This window comes from Bidens hawaiensis, unplaced genomic scaffold (assembly GCF_021521415.1).
Source record: "Bidens hawaiensis isolate Kalapana, Puna unplaced genomic scaffold, B.hawaiensis_p1.1 tig00010459_1, whole genome shotgun sequence".
NCBI classification, from domain to species: Eukaryota; Viridiplantae; Streptophyta; class Magnoliopsida; order Asterales; family Asteraceae; genus Bidens; species Bidens hawaiensis.
Window position 1 is genome coordinate 75,593 of NW_027491795.1, and position 8,576 is coordinate 84,168.

Below are 8,576 nucleotides of genomic sequence, written 5' to 3' on the forward strand. Positions count from 1 at the left end.
GGTGGGACTAACAAGAGGAGAATTGTGATTTTTTAACTTGAATTGAACACGGTTAGAAAACGCCAATAGTAATAGTTTTCAAACAAACTATTATATTTTCATCTCCTGTAATTGATTTATTTCAAGATAAAACTATGACTCATGGCCCCAAAAAAAAATATTTATAAAATAATCGATTGGACCAGGGACCATTTAGACAGCCAATACAACAACAGGCTGAACCGGACCGATTGTCGGGAACGGATTTTCAAAATGTTAATGCTCTTTTGTGTTTTTCTTTTTTTTTTTTTGTTATTGTTATTTGAATATCTCATTTACTGGTTGTTACTTGAGACGAACATAAACATATAGGCCCGGTTATAAAAACATTAACAACAAAAACTAGTAAACAAAACAAACTCCATATATAACATAGTTTGTCCCCGATGTTCATAAACCCGCAATTTTATTCTCATTACAGACATAAGACTAACATCTACAACAAAGCATAGTACCATACGGCATCACACTTCAATGTTTGTCTGTCCCCTTGTCTGCGTACAACCTTATTATTCCACATCTTCCTAGTCATCAACACCCCTCAACATCCCTCCACTTCAAATAAACCAACCCTGCCCTGTAATGCGTATACGCCCCCGCCACCACAAACACATGAAAAATATTATGACTATGACCCGCAATATCAAACTTCCCGGGCATCCACCGTTCGGGCACCCTCGTTGCATAAATCAAACTCCCCACCCCATAAAATGCACCCATCAAAACCTCGTATCCTGTTGTGTACACCGCCTCGGGTTGGTTCCAAAACAACACAAGTTTATGGAATATTGGTCCCGCACCCGACAACCCCATCCCAAGAAACAAACCGGTCCGGATGCTACGGTACTCTGGCCGGTCAAAAACGGGTAAAAGTGAAACCATGATGGTGGCGATCCCTAGAATGGTTATGAAGCCGAGATAGAGGTTGCAGAAGAAGGGGTGGCACATGAAGGAGTAATAAACGGGCGGGTAAAACGAGGTGGAGATCAAAGCAGCGATGCCCGCGTAATCGACACGGAGCATGATGTACGAGAGGCGTTTGGAGTGGCAGCAGAGGAGGTGGCAGAGGCTGCTGGCTAGGAGGCAAAACATGGCCCCGCCTAGGAAGGCGAAGAAGGGCCACCGGGTTATGGGTCGGTTTAGTAATGGGGCGATCATGTTTGCTAGATCTTCTTTCATGCTATGCTGAAAAAGAATAATTGGAAAGTTTAGATTATTAGTGTGTTGAATGGTTGAATGATAACACGGCTCATATATTTGTTTGGGTTAGAGAATTAGCCTAGCATGGAAGTTTTAATAATTGTGTATTTTAAACACGACTTGTTTAAACTATTTTGTCTAAATGAGTCTTAACGGGGCGACAAATGTGATCAACTTTTGCATGTGATAAAACTGTTTGTGAGTTGTGATAATACACGAGTCATTAGTGCGTTGGCAAGTCAAGATTGCTAATTAAACAGGTTGATCCGTTCAGCTAAATGGATTGGCGCATCGACCCGTTTAGCTTTGCTAAACACGTTGGCATTAACATTCCGTTTAGCGAAACGGCTAGGCGAGTCAACTGGTTGGCAGCAAAACACCTTAACGCGTGGAACTGTTTAGCTAAACATGTTGGCGGATCGCCCTAGCAAGTCGACCTATTTAGCTAAACGAGTTGGTGGGTCAAACCATTTCACTATAAATGTTGGCGCAACGACCCATTTACCTTTGCTAAACACGTTGGCATTAACATTTCGTTTAGCTAAACAACTTGGCGGGTCAACCCGTTTCGCTTAGCTGGCTGGCACGTCAACCTGCTTAGGGTCAAACATTTCGCTAAACAGGTTGGCACGTCGACCAGTTTAGCTTTGCAAAACACGTTGGCGAATCAACCTGTTTAGCTAAACTAGTTTCAGTCTAGCTAAACACGTTGGCACGTCGACTTGTTTCGCGAGACAGGATGGTGTGTTTGCCTTTTTGGCTATACTAGTTTCGCTAAACACGTTGGCGTGTCGGCCTGTTTGATCATAAACACCCAAAACCAACATTACCAGAACACAAGCATCCGTATGGTTGCTATGCGAGAACCGTTCAGGCAAACAATTACAAAGCAGTTCCACAATATGCCAATTGGAAGGAAAAGTGGTCTTTATCTCTGTACGAATCTTATGCAAATCGGGCAACGAAGGAATACATGTCAAAAGATCCTCCCGAAGCTTATGCACATCCGGAAAATGCTTAAGCGTCGGAAGATCAACCACATTCGGGATCATCCTGGTGCTATAGATGGTTAATGTTAAAAACAAGAAGAAGCCAATCAAATGCCTACAATCAACAACCACCAAACATCATCAAAAAAGAAAAGTTTTGTTATAGAGCAAGCAGTTGTACTTACGTCCAAACATTAAGGGTTTCATTATGAATGGTGAAGATGCTGAAAAAGATCTGCTTCAAAGGCCATTCAGCACGATAATGGCCTAATATGAATTCATTATCCTTCATATAGGCAGGCAATGAATGATATTCAACAAGCTGATACTTGACTTTCTTCCATAATTTCTTTCGTTTTCCTTCCTCTTTCCCCATATCTGTCTACAAAAGTACCCTTTTTTAAATTCAATTTGGGGATTATTTACGTATAACAATCATAATTACCTGACTGAAATTAAGAGAACCCATATGGGGAATATTGAATCAAGTGGTTTTTGTGATAACAGAGAATATTTGACAATTGAGAGGCAGGCGGATTGAGCTAGGAATTGATTGTCAGTTAATTCTAGAAAAAATTGAAATAGAATTTTATGAACCGCCAAAATATTTGTTTTTTTAATTAATACGAGTATTAAAATTGAAAAAATGATGTCAGCCAACAACATGGTGGATGTCGACGTAGATGCCTAGGATATTCCGTTTGATTTTGTTTGGTGGTCATAAATCAGTTTATGGCTGATCGGTCATACATTCATTTATTTGTGGCTGATCTTGGTTTGGAACTCTTGGTTCCCGAGTTCTCCCCGTGTTCTTGAAGGAACCATGCCATTGCACCAGTTACGATGCTACAAGAGTCGAAACCTTCTAGCGTAACGCAATCAGTTCTTATCTTCATTGCCATAACTAACTGGGCTAGCCCAGAGTAGCGACAGACTCAGACCCGAACCCAAACCCAAACCCATTCTTCCGAAAGACCCTTAATTGTTAAAAATAATATATGATTTTGTTTTAAAACATAAGTCTATAAAATGACTTATTGATGCAATGGAAATAGTAGTGGTGGATGAAATCAAAAGTCATGGGTTCAATTTGGGTTCAGTTCCTATTAATGATGTTTTTTTTACTGTTTCATAAAAAAAGTTTAATTTGTGTTTTGTATTGATTATTTAATAACTTTTCGTTATTATTTTTTGTCTTGGTTCGGGCTCTGGAAATGTAACCTAATTAACAAAATTGTTAGATTTTTTAGGGTTTGAGTTTGTGAGAGTATAACTTTAGTAGGTTAGGTTTCGTTCATATCGAGGAAAAATTTGAGTGTTCGGGAAACTTTTGAAGTGGAAGGATGGTTTGATTTAAGGTGGTAGTTTGAGATGGAATACGGATGTTTGGGAACTTGTGGTTGTGTTTAGGGAAAATGTTTGGCTAATAACAATCTTTAAATTGAAAATATCATTTAATGTTGAAACATTCATTCATGAAACTTTTGATAAATAAAGGTACAAGTTAATATATATAGAAATAAATATTGAAATTTAAACTTGTGAATTCACAACGAATTTCTTTTAAAAAAAGAAGAAAATTTCCATTAAAACGAGAGTTGTTACGACACGTCGGGTTGGCTTAAGTTGAAAATAATTTACAAGGAAATTTTAAATCAAACAAGCCCGCGTAACGTAAATCGTTTTCTTGAAATGCTTAAAATTAAGTAGTGGAAAAAATCACGGAAAAACTAAGATAATAAAGTTTGCATTTCAAGGTTTATTGTAAAAGTAAAATTTAATCGTCATGAAGAAGAAAAATAAATTTTTATAAGGATCAAATTAAAATTTTGCTTATGAGGAATTTAAAATAAGTGAATTGAATGTTAAAATTTGTTATGAGGTCCCAGTATTGAATGATGAATGTCGTTTTGAGAATACAAATTTGCGTAATGAAAATTTTTTTTAGCAAGTTTGTTACTTAATATCGTGTAACGTAAATATCATGGTAAGTTAAAATGACCGGCATTGTAAACCGAGAAATCACCAGTAAACGATTTTTGTCTTTAAAGTAAAATTTCTATGAAGTTTTGCTTGAGGATTTCAAGAAAATTACAAGCTACAAGTTTGTGACTTTCTTGAAAAATCATGGAAAACTATCATAAGAATTTTATATACGCAGAAAATCGTATGATGTAAATTTTTATTTGTGAAAATTTATAATGAACCAAAGATTGCATGATGAAAGTTGGTATGAAAAATAAATTTGGGTAATGAAAATTCTACCATGTGCACTATATAATATGGTGTAATTTAAATATCGTGAGAATTTAAATAATCGATATTATAAAATGATAGTTCCAAAATGAACGGGATCGTTATAAATATTGGAAAATTGTTTAAATCTTTGAAATTTGTAAATAATGTCTCAAGATTTAAAGGCGGAAAAATCGTGCATGAACCACCATGACTTGATATTCCGACACTAAAACCCTTTTTACCAAAAAAAATACCTTGTTGGAGTCTAAACATGTGTACGTACCACCGCGTCTTTTTCATGTTTTCGACTCAAATAACGATTGTAACAAATATAATAAATCAGAATACAACGTCATGTCAAAACACTAGTCCACGAACCACCGTGGTTCTATTGTTTTAACACCGAAAATTAGGATGGCGACCGGAACGCTCGCATTTGACAACTTAAAGTGGTCATCTCATATGAGGCAATCTTTAAAGAGATTTGAAACAACGGGATCCAAGTTAAGCTCGTGATCCGTAAAACGCAATATAAACTAATGTTTTACGGTAAGGTAAGGATGCCTTAGATTGTTATGAAAATGCATGTATGTGTATGTATAAAGTTAAACAAAAGCAAGGAAAGGATACCTTAAGATGTTTCGAGTGTTTGTGTATGTTTACGATTTGATGAAATAAATAAGTATGTATATAAACAAGTGTACTGAACAATCAAGTAGGGTAAACACGTATAAGCAACATGTATGAGGACCCTAAAGTAAAGACTATACTAGGTCTTTACGTCTAACCACCTATCTTATAGTCTTGTGGCTCTGATACCAATCTGTCACACCTCGACCAAAGGCGGCGAGACATGCCGGGATGCAACAGATTGCCCAAAATACAAGACACTATTAAAGTGACAATATTTAATCAACTCATTTATTTCATAAATTAATAAATAACACATCTTGTTCATACAAAACAAATTGAATACAAGTAAATAATTATATTGTTCGTTTTACTAATATCATAATAGTCTTGGTAACGTTTTTTATCAAGTCCTCGAGTCAATAAAAGTCAAACCTGTAACATTGCATAAAATAAAGTTTGTCAACACAAAGGTTGGTGAGCAATTTCATGGTTTTTGAACAAATATATATATAATAAGAAATGCCACAATCTTGTATACAAAATAATAAATAAACGCAACAATTTGGATAATAATGAGATCGCTAACACATTAGCGACACCTGCCATAAGAGAATACCAGATGGTTCAGGATTTTTATACGAGGTCGTTAATAAGAATACATTAACGGCACCGTCTATAAGAGAATACCAAATAGATTCGGATTTCATGAGGTCGTTAATAAGAATACATTAACGGCACCGTGCTATAAGAGAATACCAGATAGTTCACGGATTTATGAATCAATCAACAAAAAGCGGTAAACAGATAAGCACATAAGCATGTAAGCATAGAACACCAAATCGAACATTTATTTAAGTAAAGTATACAATAAAGTTTGTGGTTTACGACTCATGAATAAAACATTTAGATTGACATAAGTATGCAATATCACCCCCAAAACGAAAGATGAAAAACGGGGAAATGAAAGTACTCACCTCGATTGACGAATCGAGAAATAATTAAATGATCGAAATACAGAAAGCTTGCGACCAAAACGAACGAATCCGACTTGAAAGCTAATTGAAAAAGAATTAATAATATATTAATGAACTTGAACTTTAGTTGAAACTACATTTGAAACATTGAACGAGAAGGTTCGGTTGTTAATCAGGTTACCGGTTAATTTGTTAACGATTAGGGACTCGTACTTAATTAATAATTTAAAATAAAATAATATTATTTTATTGGGCTTTTAAATAACTAACTCACTATTAAATAGAAACAAGACGGGTTTAAATCAAGAGTTCGGTTTTATAATGAATTGATAATAAAGCTTATAATAATATTATTAATGATAAAGATAGAAATGATAATAATAACTTTAAAAATATGTTATATATATATATACATATAAATATATATATATAAAAGATAATGATGATAATAATATATAAATATACTAACAATCGAGAATTGTTGTTAAACTAATAATAGTACTAATAATGATAAATATAATAAAATAATGATAATAATTATAATAATCATATGTGTCATATTAATGATAATGACTAATACTTATAACACTTTAATAATAGTAGTACTAGTGATAAAAAAATATAACTCGAGTAACGATGACGTTAAATGGTAACTAGGCCTGACATGAGTTTCGGTTCAATAAAACAAGTGGATAATATTAACAATAATAGATTTAATAATATTACTTAATAATCATAATAAAAATGATAATAATAATCATAATAATAATAATCTATTAATTATGAAAATGATGATGATAATAATTGTTTTGTGAATGATAACAATAACAATAATAATAATAATAAAAACTATCTTGTTAATAATAATAATAATAATAATAATAAAGAGTTTTATAATAAGTTATGATATTAATAATAATGATCCCAAAATACTCTCCAAAGTCGTTTCAAGGGGGGATCAAACTTGTAACTTCCCAAACACGAGTCACAACCACAACCAACTTCACTAGCCATCTATTCGTTAGGAAACCCAAAAGGAAGATTTAAAACAATTTAACCCAGATCCATTTTCGTTACAAACGGTTATGATTATCAAGTTCGATTACCGATTATGAGTTAGATACAAAGACAAATAAAACTCTAAATCTCATTACCTATAAATGATATTTGGCCGAGAACAATAGTCAGAGCCGAGCAGGGGTCGTCGGAGACCCTGTTGCCACCAGAGAGAGAAAGAGAGAGTGACTGAGAGAGCGAGAGAGAGAGAGAGAGAGAGTGAAAGAAACGGAGAGAGCGAGCGAGAGAGAGAGAGAGAGAGAGTGTGTGACGAAGCACCGGTTTTCCGGTCGCCGGAAAAACGACCAGGATAGGGAAGGGGCGGTTTTGGGTGAGGGGTTACCTGGCCGCCGCTCCGGTCGCCGGAGAAGTCGAATGAGGGAAGAAGAGGGTGGCCGGCGTCGGTATTACGGACCAGGGGGAGGGGGAGACGGTTGGAGACGAAAACGGGGATGAGGGGTGGCTGGAGTCCCCGGTCACCGGAAAACGGCGCCAAAAGTGCCGAGACAAACCTCGATTTATTTATGATCGAGGTCTATAATAATATTATATAATAATTAAATAAGGTTCTAAAAATGTTGAGTCAAGCTTTACATAATAAATTTTTACAAAACGAATACAACTCGAGTACCCGATTTTGACGAATGTCACAAAATGTAACCTAATTAACAATATTGTTAAAATTTTTAGGGTTAAGTTATTCTATAAAGGCTAACAAAAATGACCAGTGTGAGAAACAATAATTAATTGACATCTGTCAAGTGTGGACCATTGGAAAACATGTATAAAAATAATAGTACACGTTTTCTATCTCCACATGCAAGTCACATGTTAATTTCTATATTATTTAAAAACGTCTATAACTTTTTCATATTCATTTTTTTAAGTTCTCCATAATAACAAACATATTTTTTATCATCTTTAATATGAGTATGATTTTGTTATATAAAAATTAAAAAAAATTACATATTGTGTCTTTTTGCTTACCATTGTGTCTTTTTTCGTCACTGTGTATTTCAGTTTGCTATTTTATCTTTTTTGTCATTGTGTCTTTCAACTTATCATTGTGTTTCTTTTAAATACTAATAACACCTTTGTGTAATAATAATACGTAAATATAATGAAAAATACCAACAAATTATCTAATACATAAAACACAATGATGAATACATATTACACGATAACCTGAAACGCAAAACATAATAATTAATACATATAACATAATGGCATGAAACGTAAGATGCAATGGTAAAATACATATAACATAATGACCTGCAACATAAAACACAATGGAAACTACATATTACATAATGGATTGATCGTAATACACAATGAACGTAATACTATTATTCTCAAATTAAGTGAATGTTGAGCACAATGCTTAAATCACAATGATAAGTAGAAAGAAAAATCTTGAGCACAAACATACAATGATGTAATCTTTGTT

At 34.2% G+C, this 8,576-nt stretch overlaps 1 protein-coding gene across 1 annotated transcript; it reads right to left on the reverse strand.

The window, feature by feature from the left end:
* Window positions 1-367: 367 nt before the first annotated feature.
* On the reverse strand, window positions 368-2,593 carry LOC143535233 (heptahelical transmembrane protein 4-like). Its single transcript, XM_077029543.1, has 3 exons — window positions 2,414-2,593; window positions 2,070-2,343; window positions 368-1,224 (listed from the first exon to the last, which is right to left on the reverse strand). The coding sequence occupies exons 1-3, from the start codon at window positions 2,518-2,520 to the stop codon at window positions 571-573; spliced, it is 1,035 nt and encodes a 344-aa protein (XP_076885658.1). The 5' UTR covers window positions 2,521-2,593; the 3' UTR covers window positions 368-570.
* Window positions 2,594-8,576: the final 5,983 nt, after the last annotated feature.